General features: G+C 55.8%; 2 protein-coding genes across 2 annotated transcripts; both read left to right on the top strand.

Moving 5' to 3' along the window:
- Positions 1 to 7253: 7253 nt before the first annotated feature.
- Positions 7254 to 10694, top strand: LOC133628848 (tektin-3-like). The gene is made up of 7 exons (XM_062018663.1): positions 7254 to 7832; positions 8103 to 8186; positions 8294 to 8364; positions 8547 to 8690; positions 8850 to 9072; positions 9658 to 9812; positions 10478 to 10694. Exons 1-7 carry the CDS (start codon positions 7254 to 7256, stop codon positions 10692 to 10694), a joined length of 1473 nt encoding a protein of 490 aa, XP_061874647.1.
- Positions 10695 to 13492: 2798 nt separating this feature from the next.
- LOC133628854 (tektin-3-like) lies at positions 13493 to 16933 on the top strand. The gene is made up of 7 exons (XM_062018670.1): positions 13493 to 14071; positions 14342 to 14425; positions 14533 to 14603; positions 14787 to 14930; positions 15090 to 15312; positions 15897 to 16051; positions 16717 to 16933. Exons 1-7 carry the CDS (start codon positions 13493 to 13495, stop codon positions 16931 to 16933), a joined length of 1473 nt encoding a protein of 490 aa, XP_061874654.1.
- The last annotated feature ends 1293 nt before the right edge of the window (positions 16934 to 18226 follow it).

An 18226-nucleotide genomic window follows, 5' to 3' on the forward strand; every position in this document is an offset into this window, starting at 1 on the left:
GAACCAAAGCTGTTGAGCATCTTGACCCACCGCAGTCATGGGATGACTCAGCAAGTTTCAGAATCCACACACACCTGTGTGGAGATTTCCAGCAGCATTCCACAGTCACAGAATCCTTTCAGTTGGAAAAGATGTTTAAGACGATCGAGTCCAGCCACTAACCTCACACTGCCAAGCCCATCACTAAACCGTGTCCCTCAGCACTCGTCTGTGCATCATGTAAATATCACCAGGGATGGTGACTCCACCACCTCCCTGGGTGGCCTGTTCCAATGCTGGGTGTCCAAAAAGAGGAAAACCACACAAAGAGTAAAGGGCTAACGAAGAACGAGTTCAGGTTTCTGGCCAGTCTTACTCAAACATTCAACCTCAGTGCTCAGGGGTATTTCCATCTCATGTGCCCCTTACGCCAAACCACCACAGAGCTTTGTCAGCCATGATGGCTGTTCCCAGAGTAAAACCACGAGGAAGGCAGAGATGCCAGATTGACCCAGCTGGGCTGGAGGTGAGTCCAGCTCAGAGCTGGGGGAATTTTCCAGAACTCCCTATGGGGGTCACCACTGCAGCACCTCCTCGATGACTAGGAAAAAAGCATCTCGAAAGAAGCCCAATACAGCATGAAAACTGCAGTAAAAGTCTCAGTATTACTAACAGTGCTGGGGACATTGCTCTCCCCACTTTATTTCATGTCTGCACAGAGTTTTTCTAATTACAAAGCCATCTATGCATCTGGACCTTGAAATGGCTACTTTGATTTAGCTACTGGCATCTTCTTACCTGATTCCACAAAGGCAGCACACCTGGTGTCCTGGTTTAGTAAGGAGCAGCTTTTCTTGGTAACAGGGGGAGTGGGTTGCAGTGAAGACCCGGTAAAGAGTTTTTGGACTCTCCCCCAGCTCCTGGGTTCACACCCACCTCCGGCTCGGCTGGGCCAATCTGGCACCTCTGTGATCACTATTTGGGGACAGGAATTTGAAGTGCTGGCAGGAGGTGTGAGAGTGATACAAGATGGAGACGACCATGCAGACCCTTCAGCCAAAGGAGGAGGAAGGAAGGAGAAGCAATAGACCAGAGACTCCTCTGCAAGCCGTAGCGAGAATGCAAGCTGTGCCCCTGCAACCTATGGAGATCCATGGCAGGACCGAGAGTTACCAGCAGCTCCGTGTGAGTGAGCCCAGACGGGCGAGGGACTGTGTGGGGAGATGGCCATGGCCCAGGCCGTGCTGGAGAGCCTGCAGGCCGCAGAGCAGCCCCACACGAGAGGCAGAGAGGAGCTGCAGACTTTGGAATAAATGTGCGTCGGCTGCCATGTGTGTGAGGTACCCCACAGACTTGCAGGGAGGACAGGTGCAGAGCCCACCTGTCCTGAGGAGGGACAAACGGCAGAAGCTGTCAGGAATAGAGTGACTGAAATGCCCATTCCTTGCCCCTACTCCCCCCCCCCAAGCTGTTCAGTGGGGGAGGAGGTAAAAACACCAGGAACAGGGCTATGAGCCCGGGAATAGGGGAGGTGTGTCAAATAGGTGTTCTTAAAAAGGCTGGTCGGACTCTTCATTGCTATACTATTCTGTGTTGTTTTGTGTTTGTTACATTTTGGGGTTTTATGGTTATGCTTTAGTTGATGTTGCATTAAATTATTTTCTATTTTCTTCCCCAAGCTGAGTAGCCTGGTCTCTTCTGTCCTGAACCTTAAACATTTATAAACTGACTAAATGTGGCTGGGGGCGCGGTTCTCTCCTTGGGCACTGCATGCATGTCAATCCAGGCAGTAGTGAGCAATTCCACCGTGCTTCACTTGTCTTGGGTTTTGTTTCACTCTCCTGCTATCTTCCTCTTCATTACTATTATTGGCGGTTCTTTTCGGTTTAGTTATTTATTTATTTAATTAATTAAACTGCTCTTATCCCAGGCCAGTTTCTGGATCACTTTCTCAACTCACTGAGGTGTGGATAAGCAAGCAGCTGCGTACTGCTTGATGGCTCTGTTAAAGCCCAATGGTCCAGGCAGATGCCTGGCACTACGTCCTTTTTTTTTTTTTTCCGTTGCTGCCTGCAAAAGCATGTTCTGCCCAGCTTTGGGGTTGAGAACACCGCAAAAATCCTACAATCACTGAACGATTTGGCTTGGAAGCGACTTGTAAAGGTCATCTAAGTCCTAGCTCCTACAATGAGTAGGGACATGCTCCACCAGGTCAGTTTTTGTTCTTTGGCCATACCAAAATGGTGTGATGCTTGTTCCCCCAGCTGCCATACAATTTAATTCATGGGTTATTCTCACACAAAATCAAATGCCCTTGAGGTACACATTGAGTTTCCCCATCCAAACACCCACCCCCTAGCATGTGTGGAATCTGTGCCACCTCCACGTAAGTGTTGCTTTAAGTGATTCTTAGTGCTTGCAATCAATCAAGTGGATTCTGATGTTCTTATTTCTTGCTGCTTTTTTTCTTTGTTTTCTTTGTTTTCTGTGCAAGGGAGCAGAACAGCCCTTGGAACTGCCTGATGGGGAGATAATGTGCAGACTCATTGTACCCTTATGGCTGGCTCTTCCTCTCTCCAGTCATTGTGGTTGATCAGGAAGTTGCCCTGCTCTGATGAAATCATAGAATCATAGAATGGTAGGGGTTGGAAGGGACCTTTAGAGATCATCTAGTCCAACCCCCCTGCAGAAGCAGGTTCACCTAGATCAGGTTGCATAGGAACATGTCCAGGTGGGTCTTGAAGACCTCCAAGGAAGGAGATTCCATAACCCCTCTGGGCAACCTTCTTTTTTCCAGAAAAGAACCCTAGGATCTGGTGCAAAGACCATAAAAATCCCCAGGAAAAGCCTCGTGCTTTGGCCTGTACAGCGCTGGGACAGGCACTGAATTGCAACCAGGTTTGAATTAAGCCAAACCCACTGAGTCGCTGGTGGCCCCGACTCATTGCTGCAGCAGCACAGGGTAACTGAGTAATTAATAGTTAATGCATGTGGCTTAAATGCTCCACTGAAGTAATACACGTGAAGATATTATTGGGTGAACAACTTTAGCTCACGGGGCAATTAGTGAATCTCTTTGCTCAAAGAGGGGTTTTTTCTCAGACAGTGCAAACTAAAAATGTAAAAAAGAGATGATGGCAGGGATAAGATTGCTCTTGGTGTGCTGAAGTATCAAAATAGTCAGTTCCTCCAGCTTCAGCCTCTTAGTCCTTCATCTCTTCCCCCACTGGGCTAGGCAGAAGGCTAATGCCTTCTGACATCCCTTTTTTCTATGCTATCTAGCAATGGGGCAAGGGGTAATGGGATGAAGATGGAACACAAAATGTTCCATTTAAGCATAAAAAAACCCTATTTTACTGTGAGGGTGAGGGAGCAGTGGCACAGGCTGTCCAGAGGGGTTGTGGAGTCTCCCTCCTTGGAGGTCTTCAAGACCCACCTGGACATGTTCTGATGCGACCTTATCTAGGTTGACTTGCAGGGGGGTTGGACTAGATGATCTCTAAAGGTCCCTTTCAACCCCTACCATTCTATGATTCTATGCTGTGCCAGCAAGAAGGCTGAAGGAGCTCAAAAAGTTAGGAGGGAACACAGGCGGTATCTCTGACCCAAACTGGCCAAAGGGATATTCAACGCCATAGGACGTCATTCCCAGTATGTAAACTGGTCTAAATGTGGCTAGGCGCGCGGTTCTCTCCTTGGGCACTGCATGCATGTCAATCCAGGCAGTAGTGAGCAATTGCACTGTGCTTCACTTGTCTTGGGTTTTGTTTCACTCTCTTGTTAGTTTCCTTTTCATTATTATTGTTGTTATTTCTTTTTTATTTCAATAATTAAACTGCTGTGGTGTACAATGAAACAGGTTATTGTGATTAGGTTTTGTTTATTCTTGGGAACAGAATTAAGACTCCAATGGAGTCAAGTGCTAAACTACTGTATTTTAACAGGTCAACAATCAACAATGTGAGGAGCAGGAAGGGAAAGAAAAGAGTGAAAAGAGAGAGATAAACATGGAGAGAGAGATTACAGTAGTCACCACCAACGTAAGCCCACCACATCCCGGCAGTCCACTGGTCTTCCATGACAATGTTTCCTGTGATGTTTCCTTGAGTCCAGTGGGGTGAATGGTTCCTGCTGTTGCTACCATCGCCGCCGCCATGGTGCCCAGCCAATTTTTGCTGGTCCTGCTCTTTATAACATTGTTTCATTACATAGTCATGAAATCCTGGGACTGCTTTGCATATCCATGCCTTGCTGATGTGATGCATGCCCAGTCCCATCAATGGAAAATTCTGGAGGATCCGAGCCCTCTCCCTTTTCCACGTCTTAGCTGACCCTGGACCCAAGAGTATGCGCCCAGATGATGTTTTTCAAGATGTCAAAACATTGTCCTGAGACCCAAGGATGTATAGGTGCCTCTAACGGAAGGCATTTAGGTGTTGTGGTTTTAGCTGTCAGCAATGTTGAGACGTATTTGATAGAACCTCACACGCCAACTTAGGCAAACGCTTGGGGAGGGATTTGCTTTCAAGGGCTTTAGCACAGGCCACGTGTGGGTGCCGTGTGCGTTACCGTTTGTGCTCTCAGTTGTTGCTGTCAGGCAAGTGCAGGAGCTGACTGAGGGAGGTTGTCTTCTCCCGTCTCCTCTGTGCAGGACACATCTGGAAGAGCAGCGCTGCCCAGGGCGCTGCTTGCCCTTGTCCTCGTCTCTGTGCCCACCTCTCCTTTCATGTCTGCCGTGTCCTGAGGTGGGCAGCATCCCTGCAGGAAGCCCTGCAGCCAGCACTGATGGCTCAGGAGGTGGAGTAGGAGTCGTCACACACAGATGTCATGGTTCTGTCCAGCTGGGGACAAAGAGCCACGAAGGTGCTTGCTCACTCCTCCCCATCCTTGCGGAATTGGGAGGAGCACTGGAGAAAAGGGAGAACCCACATTAGTTGAAATAAGAACAGTTTAATAGAACAACAACAAGAAGCAGCAGCAAGTTCAGGAAAATACAGTTGTAACAGTAAATAAGGGGATATACAAAAGGAATGGTGCCTGCCACAGCTGCTCAGCGCCTGGAACCTGACACAACCACTCACCCCTCCCAAGTACCTCCCTGCCTATATGTACGGGGCATGATGTCAGTATGGTATCGAATACCTGTTGGGCGGCCTGGGTCAGCTGTGCATGCTGTAACACTTCCTACTGCCTCATTGAAGTTAACCCTATCCTAGCACAAACCAGGACAGTAGAGCAGATGAAAATGTGGTCGTGCAGTTGCAACACCCCAGTGACTTGACTGGCATACTAGTGAGTCTCTTTGATTATTGCAGTGGACTACACCCAGTACTTCCATGATAAAGAAGTACAAGTACTTGAGTTTACTCACAGATTATTTAACGTCAGCACCTTCCATGTATTTCCACCATCAACAAAAGGAGTTGTGCCTCGGTCCAAGAGTCAGCACTCATTCCTTACACTTCAGGTACACTTCCTTACTTTCAACAGGTCTCAACATGCATTTACATTCAACATAATTTTGCTATACATTGCATTGTATGCTATCAGGACTAATATCCTTGAAGTCAAGGTTACCACCTTGGTCAGCAGGACAAGCAGAAAACACCTTCCTTTGATTGATATGACTGGTTACCAAAAGAAAGCCAAGTTGGCATGGAATTACCCAATTCCAGCAATTATTTACTGAAGCACAACTTCTCTGCGAGATCTAGGTACAAGGCACGTAACTCCCATTCTAGGACCAGCAACTTTCATAAATCGCCAACTCACAAAAATTTCTCTGCCCCTGATGCTCTTGCGGACTTTGATTTGTGAGATTTTTGAGATATCCTGAATTAGTTGCTGGGACTTATCTTTATTCATTATACAAAACCACTGGACTGGAACCTACTCAGAATTCTCCACCTGTCTGTAGGCAGTGTAAAAATCTATTTTGATGGCCTTGTTCATCGTGGTGAGAAATCCCAGTGCTCAATGCAGTCTACTTGCTCCCTCACAGAGAGAGCAACTCCATCTCCTTGAGAAGGGGAGGGTGAGGAGAGGCCGGGAGCAGGTTGCCCGTTCCTGCATCCAGCCGCCCTCTCAGCTGCTGGGACTGGCCCACGCAGAATGAGGTCACAGAGCCCCCTGCGCCCCTGGCAACGCTCCCTGGGCCTGTGTCCCCGTGTCCCTGACAGGGCCACATTGGCCGTGGGGCCACTGAGCCGACAGCACACGGTGAGCAGCAGCTCCCAGGCACCGCCAGCCCCCTGGGCTGAGCCAGGCTGGGAGCAGCAGGGACGGGACGGGTTTGGGGAAGGACACGTCCCTGCAACACGGCAGCTGCCTGCAACTGCCGCAGGGACCTTCTGTGCCAGGGGCTGACACCTGTACCCACACAAGAGCTTCATGCCCAGCTCAGCAGACCCTCCTGGCCGTTTGCCCTCAGCTGGGGTGTGTTGGGTACATTTGGTGGCCCTCTGCTCAGAAGGGGCTGAGAACCTCCACCTGGAAAGAGAAAGAGCCCCCAGAGTGCCATAGGCAGCTCTCAGGAGCTCAGTCTTCCTGTGTGGTCTTTCCTCCCAGGGTTGCTGCAAGGCTGCTGTTTACAAGACGCTCCGACAAGGCTGTGGGATCTCTCCCTTCCAAGCATGTTCCCTTGGCGTCAGGTGAGCCACAGACCGGTTTTCTTCCTTTGAGATCAAGAGATGGCTGTTCTGGGGGAGGAGGGGGTGGGTCGGTCACCTGTGGGCCCCGTCCTGCAAAGCTCAGCTCCCCTGCAGAGTCCTCAGCCCAGCATTTCATGCTGTGAAGACAGAGAGGATGAGGATGGAGTCCCTGGCCCACAGCTGGTGCTGAGCTGGGAGCGGCTGTGTCTTCACAGCCCTTGGGGCTGGCAATGGAGCTTTTCAAGTGAAAATGATCCCTGGAGGCCTCTGAGGTCAGCAGATACGCCAGCCAAAAGAAAGAGATGGGCAGTGGAGGAGGGGCAAGTGCACTTGCCCTGGACTGACAGATTGAAGGAAGATGAAGGCCCGGTGTCAGCCCTTCTCCTCAGCAGCCGTGGTTTGCTCCTCTGACCTGGTGCTGGATCCCAGCCCCACAGTCCAACCCTGACTTAGGCAAACGCTTGGGGAGGGATTTGCTTTCAAGGGCTTTAGCACAGGCCACGTGTGGGTGCCGTGTGCGTCGCCGTTTGTGCTCTCAGCTGTTGCTGTCAGGCAAGTGCAGGAGCTGACTGAGGGAAGTTGTCTTCTCCCGTCTCCTCTGTGCAGGACACGTCCCGGAAGAGAATGGACCTGCTTGGCTCTCCCTTAACCGCCACATCCGCTCACCCCAAGTCAACTCCTGCCCACTTTCTGCCTGCCATCAGCCCCATGGCTTCGAGCTACAAGAACCGTGCTCCTCGCTACGCCGTGCCGCAGAGCTACGGCCTCCCCTGGATGCCCAGAGCCTACTATAAGGCCGCTGCCACCCACCCCACTCTGGCTCCCTTGTCTGGCACCTGCCAGGGCTTGAGCCCCAGCGAGATGCTGCCTTCTGTGTCAAACAGAACGGCGCTTTTCACCCGCTACAGCCCCGGCGACTGGTACCGCTCCAACCAGAGCAACTACCACGAGGCGGAGACGTCCCGGCGCAAGGCGGAGCTGCTGACGGCTGATACCTCCCGCCTGGTGCAGGACAAATACCAACAGACCAGCAAGAGCCAGGCAGACAACACAAAGAAGCTGGGGCAGCGAGTCAGCGACATTGAGTTTTGGAAGGCGGAGCTCTGCCACGAGCTGGCAGAGATCATCAAGGAGAGCGATGCCCTGAGAGAGACGAAGGCACGGCTGGAGAGAGCTCTGGCCGAGACAGAGGCCCCTCTCCAGGTGAGCACCCTGTGCGTGGGCCGCAAGCTGTAGCCCACTGCTGCCGCTGCACCAGGGACACGTGTGCTCTCTCCCGGGGCTTTCACGCTGCCGCTGCATGAAACGAGCTCTGCCGCCCATTAGTCGTGGCCTAAACCGGCTGCCCAGGGCGCTGCTTGCCCTTGTCCTCGTCTCTGTGCCCACCTCCCCTTTCTTGTCTGCCCTGTCCTGAGCCGGGCAGCATCCCTGCGGGAAGCCCTGCAGCCGGCACCAACGGCCTCTCCCCAACAGGTTGCTCGGGAGTGCCTCCTGCAGCGGGAGAAGAGGATGGGCATCGACCTTGTCCATGACGAGGTGGAGAAAGAGCTTTTAACAGTAAGTCTGGACGCAGATCCCGCCTTCCAGTTGAGGTCAGCAGAGCTGTCAGCCGTGACGCTGGAGCGTGGCCTCTGATGGCTTGTGCTTTGCCTCTCTCTGCCCAGGAAGTGGATGGCATCAGGGCCTGCCAGGAGAGGATACAGCTATTCCTGGAGAAGGCAAAAGCCCAGCTCATGTAAGGAGGAGCCCCGTATCTCCCTGGGGAGCGGGCAGTGATGCTGGTGGGAGCACAGAGCTGCCCGGGAGGGATGGGGGGGGTGGTGGGAGGAAGGGAGAAAGGGAGCTGCGCGGCCATGGGACGGGGAGGAGACCGTCCCACCCACACGTGGCCACCACGGCTGTCCCTGTGCGTTTAAGGACCAACCGGGCGGCCCAGCACGAGCTGGAGAAGGACCTGGCCAACAAGCAGGCAGCCCGCCGCATCGACGGCAAGTGCCACCAGCTGAGGAACTGCTCCGACGGCATCAGCTACTACCACGGGGTGCAGCGGGTGGATGCCACGTGAGTGCGCGCCGGGCAGCGCTGGCACCCGGCCGTCCCGGGATGCTCGGTGCCGCTCCCCTTCCCCGACAGGAAAGGCCCCCAGGGAAGGCTGTGTCTGTGCAGGGCCTGGCCTTCCCAGCACGGGCTGACTGCGGGCCTCTCCTTTCCCCCCACCAGCATCTCCGTGCCCGAGTCGTGGGCCAAGTTCAGCGACGACATCCTCCTCCAGTCGCAGAGAGAGCGGGTGGCCTCCGCCCAGCTGCGGGACTCCATCGAGAACCTGATGGAGGTGACGGCCACCGAGATGCGGTGCCAGTTCAACAGGGTGAACGTGGCCCTCACCAACCGCATCGCCGAGACGGCCGATGCCAAGAACAAGCTTCGGGCCCACCTGGCCAAGGTAGCCCAACCCCTCCCTGTGTGTGTGATGCCCTCACCTGCCTGGGACACCGACCACCCTCCACGCAGACCTGGCCCGGGAAGAGGCATCACAGAATGATAGAGGGCATTGGGTGTGCAGGACCTTTAAGGTCACCTCGTTCCAACTCCCTGCCATGGGCAGCGACACCATCCACCAGCCCAGGTGGCTGCGAGCCCCATCCAGACTGGCCTAGGACACTCCCAGGGCTGGGGCAGCCACTACCAGAAGGTGGTTGTCTTATCACTTGCTGTTTGAAACTCAGAGTATTTGGGACTTTCGCCTGGGTGCAGGGTGAGCTGGCACTGGAACTTTGTCTCCAGGCACACTGTCTGTTGGTTGTGCATCCAGCTGGCACAGCCTGGCAGCACTGCTGCATTTGAGCACCTGCCTCGGAGCACTGGCCCTGGGGGAAAGCCTCAGAGCAGTGCTTGGCACAGTGCTGGGGAACTGAGCAGACCCGTACAAAGTGCTCTTTCTTCTGCAGACAGACGGGAGAAAAGGAACAAGCTGTGGTCACTGGGGAATACGTTTCAAATTTCTGCCTGTGCTTCTCTTTCACGCCAGACGCTGAAGGAAATCTTCCGGACGGAGATGACCATCGAAGTGCTCCGCAAAGCCATCAGGGACAAAGGGCCCCCGATGAAAGTGGCTCAGAGCCGGCTGGACGAGCGCACGCGGAGGCCACAGATGGAGCTGTGCCGGGACCCTGCCCAGCTGCGGTAAGGCGGGAGAGCCGGGCCGGCGGCCCTCGGGGACTCGCTGGGGGTTGGCCCTCGGGAGCAGCACTGCAGGGCAAAAGGGATCACGGGGGCTTTTTCCTGCGTGGGCCCTCCCTCCGTGCACCGACGGGACCAGAAGCGACGAGCTTCCAGCCGCAGGTGCTGGGAGAGCTCCGCAGCCAAGACAGCAGCTGTAACCCCACAGCCTGCACAGCATCTCCCATGCCGGGCCTTTTCCCGTCCTCCACGTGTGTCACGTTCACTGTGGGCCTCTCCCAGCTCTCCTGGTTTGCTCTGTGGGCATCTGCGGGCGTCGGGAGGACGCTTGCCCAGGGAAATGCAGGAAGGGGAAGCAAGAAACCCGCAAAACCAAAGGGGAAGGGGAAACCGCAGCTGCTCCTTCATCATCTGGGGAGCAGGAGCTGCTCCAGAGCTGCGGCTGCGTGTTGTCACGGCTGTAGAGCCGAGTGAGCCGGGCCTCCCTGCCCGAGGCCTGGAGGGGCTCTGCCCTTGGCTCTCCCATGCAGCTGCCCAAAGTGGGGGGTCCGAGTCGGTCTGAGCACGCTGACGGGGAAAAGGCTGTGCCCAAGGGGCTCGTCAGCAACGCCGTGCCAGGAACCAGCCCGTGGGGGGCCTGTTGACGAGGGCTTCTTGCTGTTTTCCAGCCTCGTCAGCGAGGTGCATGAACTCGACGAGACTCTGCAGAGCCTGCGGCAGCGGCTGCAAGAGGCCGAGGACAGCCTGCAGAGGCTGGTTCATGCCAAGGCCACGCTGGAGCACGACCTCTCTGTCAAGGCCAACTCGCTCTTCCTGGACCAGGAGAAGTGCCTGGGGCTACGCAAGGCCTTCCCCAGCACCACGCGGCTGCTCGGCTACGTGTAGGCTGGGCCCCGCGGCCCTCACCGCATCTCCTGTGGGAGCTGTTCCCAGTTTGGCCTGAGCGCACTCCCACTTTTGCTTTGATCCTTTTTGTGGTGTAGTTAGATTCTGCTTCCTTCTGAAAGGCCTGAGTGGGAATTAAATGATCGCTTGGGGTGTTACATGGTCTGCCCGGGTTTTCTTTTGCCTTTGGTTTTTCTGCCGCTGCTCTTTCACGGTGGGACAGAGAGCAACCGAAAGGAGGTTGTAGCCAGGTGGGGGTCGATCTCTTCTCTCCAGTAAGGAATGACAGGGCAAGTTGCATCAAGTTGCAGCAGGGGAGGTTTAGATCGGAGATGAGGAGGAATTGTCAGGGACACGGGGACACAGTAAGAGTTCACTGGGGTGGGTTTCACCCAGTAGCTATTAGGAAGAAGCCCAGTGGTTTTGGGAGAGCCACTCTGGACACTTTGCATCACCACGGGCTTGCAGGAGGGCCTGTACGCTCATAGAATCGTAGAACTGTAGGGGTTGGAAGGGACCTCTCGAGACCATCTAGTCCAAGCCCCCTGCCAAAACGCATCCACCTAGATCAGGTCACAGGAACGCGTCCAGGCGGGTTTGGAAGTCCTCCCAGGGAAGGAGCCTCCACACCCTCCCTGGGCAGCCTGTGCCAGTGCTCCCTCACTTCAACTGTAATACAAGGTTTTCTTGTGTTTAAATGGGATCTCTTGTGTTCCAGCTTCATCCCATTGCCCCTTTTCCTGTCACCAGGTACAACAGAAAAAAACTCTGGACTATAGCACTTGGTTTTATTCCACCACTGCCCATAGAATTTGTCACCCTGGAGTCATAATTTTTGAAAGGTTCCTGTCTTGGTGACTGAGCTGGGCTGTCTCCCAGAACACGTAAGTTAATTTGGAAATGGCCACCACTGTTGGCACTTTGCAGAATTAATTGTTCCTTAGACTTTCAGGGAAATCGGAAACAGCGTTGTTGGGAGCCTATGGGCAGAAGTCCCACCTGGCCGTGAATTCAGCTTCTCACCTGCTGTTTCAGCGCATCCTGAATTCTGCAGAGGCTGTTCACGCTGTCTGCGGACACCCAGGTACTGATCACCTGGGCAGCCAGAGTTAAACTAGCAGTTCTAAGAAAGATCTTGAGATTTTGAAAGAAAGATGTTCAAAAGAAAGCCAAGTTGGCATGGAATTACCCAATTCCAGCAATTATTTACTGAAGCACAACTTCTCTGCGAGATCTAGGTACAAGGCACGTAACTCCCATTCTAGGACCAGCAACTTTCATAAATCGCCAACTCACAAAAATTTCTCTGCCCCTGATGCTCTTGCGGACTTTGATTTGTGAGATTTTTGAGATATCCTGAATTAGTTGCTGGGACTTATCTTTATTCATTATACAAAACCACTGGACTGGAACCTACTCAGAATTCTCCACCTGTCTGTAGGCAGTGTAAAAATCTATTTTGATGGCCTTGTTCATCGTGGTGAGAAATCCCAGTGCTCAATGCAGTCTACTTGCTCCCTCACAGAGAGAGCAACTCCATCTCCTTGAGAAGGGGAGGGTGAGGAGAGGCCGGGAGCAGGTTGCCCATTCCTGCATCCAGCCGCCCTCTCAGCTGCTGGGACTGGCCCACGCAGAATGAGGTCACAGAGCCCCCTGCGCCCCTGGCAACGCTCCCTGGGCCTGTGTCCCCGTGTCCCTGACAGGGCCACATTGGCCGTGGGGCCACTGAGCCGACAGCACACGGTGAGCAGCAGCTCCCAGGCACCGCCAGCCCCCTGGGCTGAGCCAGGCTGGGAGCAGCAGGGACGGGACGGGTTTGGGGAAGGACACGTCCCTGCAACACGGCAGCTGCCTGCAACTGCCGCAGGGACCTTCTGTGCCAGGGGCTGACACCTGTACCCACACAAGAGCTTCATGCCCAGCTCAGCAGACCCTCCTGGCCGTTTGCCCTCAGCTGGGGTGTGTTGGGTACATTTGGTGGCCCTCTGCTCAGAAGGGGCTGAGAACCTCCACCTGGAAAGAGAAAGAGCCCCCAGAGTGCCATAGGCAGCTCTCAGGAGCTCAGTCTTCCTGTGTGGTCTTTCCTCCCAGGGTTGCTGCAAGGCTGCTGTTTACAAGACGCTCCGACAAGGCTGTGGGATCTCTCCCTTCCAAGCATGTTCCCTTGGCGTCAGGTGAGCCACAGACCGGTTTTCTTCCTTTGAGATCAAGAGATGGCTGTTCTGGGGGAGGAGGGGGTGGGTCGGTCACCTGTGGGCCCCGTCCTGCAAAGCTCAGCTCCCCTGCAGAGTCCTCAGCCCAGCATTTCATGCTGTGAAGACAGAGAGGATGAGGATGGAGTCCCTGGCCCACAGCTGGTGCTGAGCTGGGAGCGGCTGTGTCTTCACAGCCCTCGGGGCTGGCAATGGAGCTTTTCAAGTGAAAATGATCCCTGGAGGCCTCTGAGGTCAGCAGATACGCCAGCCAAAAGAAAGAGATGGGCAGTGGAGGAGGGGCAAGTGCACTTGCCCTGGACTGACAGATTGAAGGAAGATGAAGGCCCGGTGTCAGCCCTTCTCCTCAGCAGCCGTGGTTTGCTCCTCTGACCTGGTGCTGGATCCCAGCCCCACAGTCCAACCCTGACTTAGGCAAACGCTTGGGGAGGGATTTGCTTTCAAGGGCTTTAGCACAGGCCACGTGTGGGTGCCGTGTGCGTCGCCGTTTGTGCTCTCAGCTGTTGCTGTCAGGCAAGTGCAGGAGCTGACTGAGGGAAGTTGTCTTCTCCCGTCTCCTCTGTGCAGGACACGTCCCGGAAGAGAATGGACCTGCTTGGCTCTCCCTTAACCGCCACATCCGCTCACCCCAAGTCAACTCCTGCCCACTTTCTGCCTGCCATCAGCCCCATGGCTTCGAGCTACAAGAACCGTGCTCCTCGCTACGCCGTGCCGCAGAGCTACGGCCTCCCCTGGATGCCCAGAGCCTACTATAAGGCCGCTGCCACCCACCCCACTCTGGCTCCCTTGTCTGGCACCTGCCAGGGCTTGAGCCCCAGCGAGATGCTGCCTTCTGTGTCAAACAGAACGGCGCTTTTCACCCGCTACAGCCCCGGCGACTGGTACCGCTCCAACCAGAGCAACTACCACGAGGCGGAGACGTCCCGGCGCAAGGCGGAGCTGCTGACGGCTGATACCTCCCGCCTGGTGCAGGACAAATACCAACAGACCAGCAAGAGCCAGGCAGACAACACAAAGAAGCTGGGGCAGCGAGTCAGCGACATTGAGTTTTGGAAGGCGGAGCTCTGCCACGAGCTGGCAGAGATCATCAAGGAGAGCGATGCCCTGAGAGAGACGAAGGCACGGCTGGAGAGAGCTCTGGCCGAGACAGAGGCCCCTCTCCAGGTGAGCACCCTGTGCGTGGGCCGCAAGCTGTAGCCCACTGCTGCCGCTGCACCAGGGACACGTGTGCTCTCTCCCGGGGCTTTCACGCTGCCGCTGCATGAAACGAGCTCTGCCGCCCATTAGTCGTGGCCTAAACCGGCTGCCCAGGGCGCTGCTTGCCCTTGTCCTCGTCTCTGTGCCCACCTCCCCTTTCTTGTCTGCCCTGTCCTGAGCCGGGCAGCATCCCTGCGGGAAGCCCTGCAGCCGGCACCAACGGCCTCTCCCCAACAGGTTGCTCGGGAGTGCCTCCTGCAGCGGGAGAAGAGGATGGGCATCGACCTTGTCCATGACGAGGTGGAGAAAGAGCTTTTAACAGTAAGTCTGGACGCAGATCCCGCCTTCCAGTTGAGGTCAGCAGAGCTGTCAGCCGTGACGCTGGAGCGTGGCCTCTGATGGCTTGTGCTTTGCCTCTCTCTGCCCAGGAAGTGGATGGCATCAGGGCCTGCCAGGAGAGGATACAGCTATTCCTGGAGAAGGCAAAAGCCCAGCTCATGTAAGGAGGAGCCCCGTATCTCCCTGGGGAGCGGGCAGTGATGCTGGTGGGAGCACAGAGCTGCCCGGGAGGGATGGGGGGGGGTGGTGGGAGGAAGGGAGAAAGGGAGCTGCGCGGCCATGGGACGGGGAGGAGACCGTCCCACCCACACGTGGCCACCACGGCTGTCCCTGTGCGTTTAAGGACCAACCGGGCGGCCCAGCACGAGCTGGAGAAGGACCTGGCCAACAAGCAGGCAGCCCGCCGCATCGACGGCAAGTGCCACCAGCTGAGGAACTGCTCCGACGGCATCAGCTACTACCACGGGGTGCAGCGGGTGGATGCCACGTGAGTGCGCGCCGGGCAGCGCTGGCACCCGGCCGTCCCGGGATGCTCGGTGCCGCTCCCCTTCCCCGACAGGAAAGGCCCCCAGGGAAGGCTGTGTCTGTGCAGGGCCTGGCCTTCCCAGCACGGGCTGACTGCGGGCCTCTCCTTTCCCCCCACCAGCATCTCCGTGCCCGAGTCGTGGGCCAAGTTCAGCGACGACAACATCCTCCAGTCGCAGAGAGAGCGGGTGGCCTCCGCCCAGCTGCGGGACTCCATCGAGAACCTGATGGAGGTGACGGCCACCGAGATGCGGTGCCAGTTCAACAGGGTGAACGTGGCCCTCACCAACCGCATCGCCGAGACGGCCGATGCCAAGAACAAGCTTCGGGCCCACCTGGCCAAGGTAGCCCAACCCCTCCCTGTGTGTGTGATGCCCTCACCTGCCTGGGACACCGACCACCCTCCACGCAGACCTGGCCCGGGAAGAGGCATCACAGAACGATAGAGGGCATTGGTGTGCAGGACCTTTAAGGTCACCTCGTTCCAACTCCCTGCCATGGGCAGCGACACCATCCACCAGCCCAGGTGGCTGCGAGCCCCATCCAGACTGGCCTAGGACACTCCCAGGGCTGGGGCAGCCACTACCAGAAGGTGGTTGTCTTATCACTTGCTGTTTGAAACTCAGAGTATTTGGGACTTTCGCCTGGGTGCAGGGTGAGCTGGCACTGGAACTTTGTCTCCAGGCACACTGTCTGTTGGTTGTGCATCCAGCTGGCACAGCCTGGCAGCACTGCTGCATTTGAGCACCTGCCTCGGAGCACTGGCCCTGGGGGAAAGCCTCAGAGCAGTGCTTGGCACAGTGCTGGGGAACTGAGCAGACCCGTACAAAGTGCTCTTTCTTCTGCAGACAGACGGGAGAAAAGGAACAAGCTGTGGTCACTGGGGAATACGTTTCAAATTTCTGCCTGTGCTTCTCTTTCACGCCAGACGCTGAAGGAAATCTTCCGGACGGAGATGACCATCGAAGTGCTCCGCAAAGCCATCAGGGACAAAGGGCCCCCGATGAAAGTGGCTCAGAGCCGGCTGGACGAGCGCACGCGGAGGCCACAGATGGAGCTGTGCCGGGACCCTGCCCAGCTGCGGTAAGGCGGGAGAGCCGGGCCGGCGGCCCTCGGGGACTCGCTGGGGGTTGGCCCTCGGGAGCAGCACTGCAGGGCAAAAGGGATCACGGGGGCTTTTTCCTGCGTGGGCCCTCCCTCCGTGCACCGACGGGACCAGAAGCGACGAGCTTCCAGCCGCAGGTGCTGGGAGAGCTCCGCAGCCAAGACAGCAGCTGTAACCCCACAGCCTGCACAGCATCTCCCATGCCGGGCCTTTTCCCGTCCTCCACGTGTGTCACGTTCACTGTGGGCCTCTCCCAGCTCTCCTGGTTTGCTCTGTGGGCATCTGCGGGCGTCGGGAGGACGCTTGCCCAGGGAAATGCAGGAAGGGGAAGCAAGAAACCCGCAAAACCAAAGGGGAAGGGGAAACCGCAGCTGCTCCTTCATCATCTGGGGAGCAGGAGCTGCTCCAGAGCTGCGGCTGCGTGTTGTCACGGCTGTAGAGCCGAGTGAGCCGGGCCTCCCTGCCCGAGGCCTGGAGGGGCTCTGCCCTTGGCTCTCCCATGCAGCTGCCCAAAGTGGGGGGTCCGAGTCGGTCTGAGCACGCTGACGGGGAAAAGGCTGTGCCCAAGGGGCTCGTCAGCAACGCCGTGCCAGGAACCAGCCCGTGGGGGGCCTGTTGACGAGGGCTTCTTGCTGTTTTCCAGCCTCGTCAGCGAGGTGCATGAACTCGACGAGACTCTGCAGAGCCTGCGGCAGCGGCTGCAAGAGGCCGAGGACAGCCTGCAGAGGCTGGTTCATGCCAAGGCCACGCTGGAGCACGACCTCTCTGTCAAGGCCAACTCGCTCTTCCTGGACCAGGAGAAGTGCCTGGGGCTACGCAAGGCCTTCCCCAGCACCACGCGGCTGCTCGGCTACGTGTAGGCTGGGCCCCGCGGCCCTCACCGCATCTCCTGTGGGAGCTGTTCCCAGTTTGGCCTGAGCGCACTCCCACTTTTGCTTTGATCCTTTTTGTGGCGTAGTTAGATTCTGCTTCCTTCTGAAAGGCCTGAGTGGGAATTAAATGATCGCTTGGGGTGTTACATGGTCTGCCCGGGTTTTCTTTTGCCTTTGGTTTTTCTGCCGCTGCTCTTTCACGGTGGGACAGAGAGCAACCGAAAGGAGGTTGTAGCCAGGTGGGGGTCGATCTCTTCTCTCCAGTAAGGAATGACAGGGCAAGTTGCATCAAGTTGCAGCAGGGGAGGTTTAGATCGGAGATGAGGAGGAATTGTCAGGGACACGGGGACACAGTAAGAGTTCACTGGGGTGGGTTTCACCCAGTAGCTATTAGGAAGAAGCCCAGTGGTTTTGGGAGAGCCACTCTGGACACTTTGCATCACCACGGGCTTGCAGGAGGGCCTGTACGCTCATAGAATCGTAGAACTGTAGGGGTTGGAAGGGACCTCTCGAGACCATCTAGTCCAAGCCCCCTGCCAAAACGCATCCACCTAGATCAGGTCACAGGAACGCGTCCAGGCGGGTTTGGAAGTCCTCCCAGGGAAGGAGCCTCCACACCCTCCCTGGGCAGCCTGTGCCAGTGCTCCCTCACTTCAACTGTAATACAAGGTTTTCTTGTGTTTAAATGGGATCTCTTGTGTTCCAGCTTCATCCCATTGCCCCTTTTCCTGTCACCAGGTACAACAGAAAAAAACTCTGGACTATAGCACTTGGTTTTATTCCACCACTGCCCATAGAATTTGTCACCCTGGAGTCATAATTTTTGAAAGGTTCCTGTCTTGGTGACTGAGCTGGGCTGTCTCCCAGAACACGTAAGTTAATTTGGAAATGGCCACCACTGTTGGCACTTTGCAGAATTAATTGTTCCTTAGACTTTCAGGGAAATCGGAAACAGCGTTGTTGGGAGCCTATGGGCAGAAGTCCCACCTGGCCGTGAATTCAGCTTCTCACCTGCTGTTTCAGCGCATCCTGAATTCTGCAGAGGCTGTTCACGCTGTCTGCGGACACCCAGGTACTGATCACCTGGGCAGCCAGAGTTAAACTAGCAGTTCTAAGAAAGATCTTGAGATTTTGAAAGAAAGATGTTCAAAAGAAAGCCAAGTTGGCATGGAATTACCCAATTCCAGCAATTATTTACTGAAGCACAACTTCTCTGCGAGATCTAGGTACAAGGCACGTAACTCCCATTCTAGGACCAGCAACTTTCATAAATCGCCAACT

Source organism: Colius striatus, chromosome Z (assembly GCF_028858725.1).
Source record: "Colius striatus isolate bColStr4 chromosome Z, bColStr4.1.hap1, whole genome shotgun sequence".
Classification (NCBI taxonomy): domain Eukaryota; kingdom Metazoa; phylum Chordata; class Aves; order Coliiformes; family Coliidae; genus Colius; species Colius striatus.

Bases quoted from the DNA above. Each gene is read 5' to 3' on its own strand.
- LOC133628848 (XM_062018663.1), top strand. From the start codon at position 7,254: ATGGACCTGCTTGGCTCTCCCTTAACCGCCACATCCGCTCACCCCAAG. The intron at 7,833-8,102 runs GTGAGCACCCTG...TCTCCCCAACAG, and splicing joins AGACAGAGGCCCCTCTCCAG to GTTGCTCGGGAGTGCCTCCT. The intron at 8,187-8,293 runs GTAAGTCTGGAC...CTCTCTGCCCAG, and splicing joins TGGAGAAAGAGCTTTTAACA to GAAGTGGATGGCATCAGGGC.
- LOC133628854 (XM_062018670.1), top strand. From the start codon at position 13,493: ATGGACCTGCTTGGCTCTCCCTTAACCGCCACATCCGCTCACCCCAAG. The intron at 14,072-14,341 runs GTGAGCACCCTG...TCTCCCCAACAG, and splicing joins AGACAGAGGCCCCTCTCCAG to GTTGCTCGGGAGTGCCTCCT. The intron at 15,313-15,896 runs GTAGCCCAACCC...CTTTCACGCCAG, and splicing joins TTCGGGCCCACCTGGCCAAG to ACGCTGAAGGAAATCTTCCG.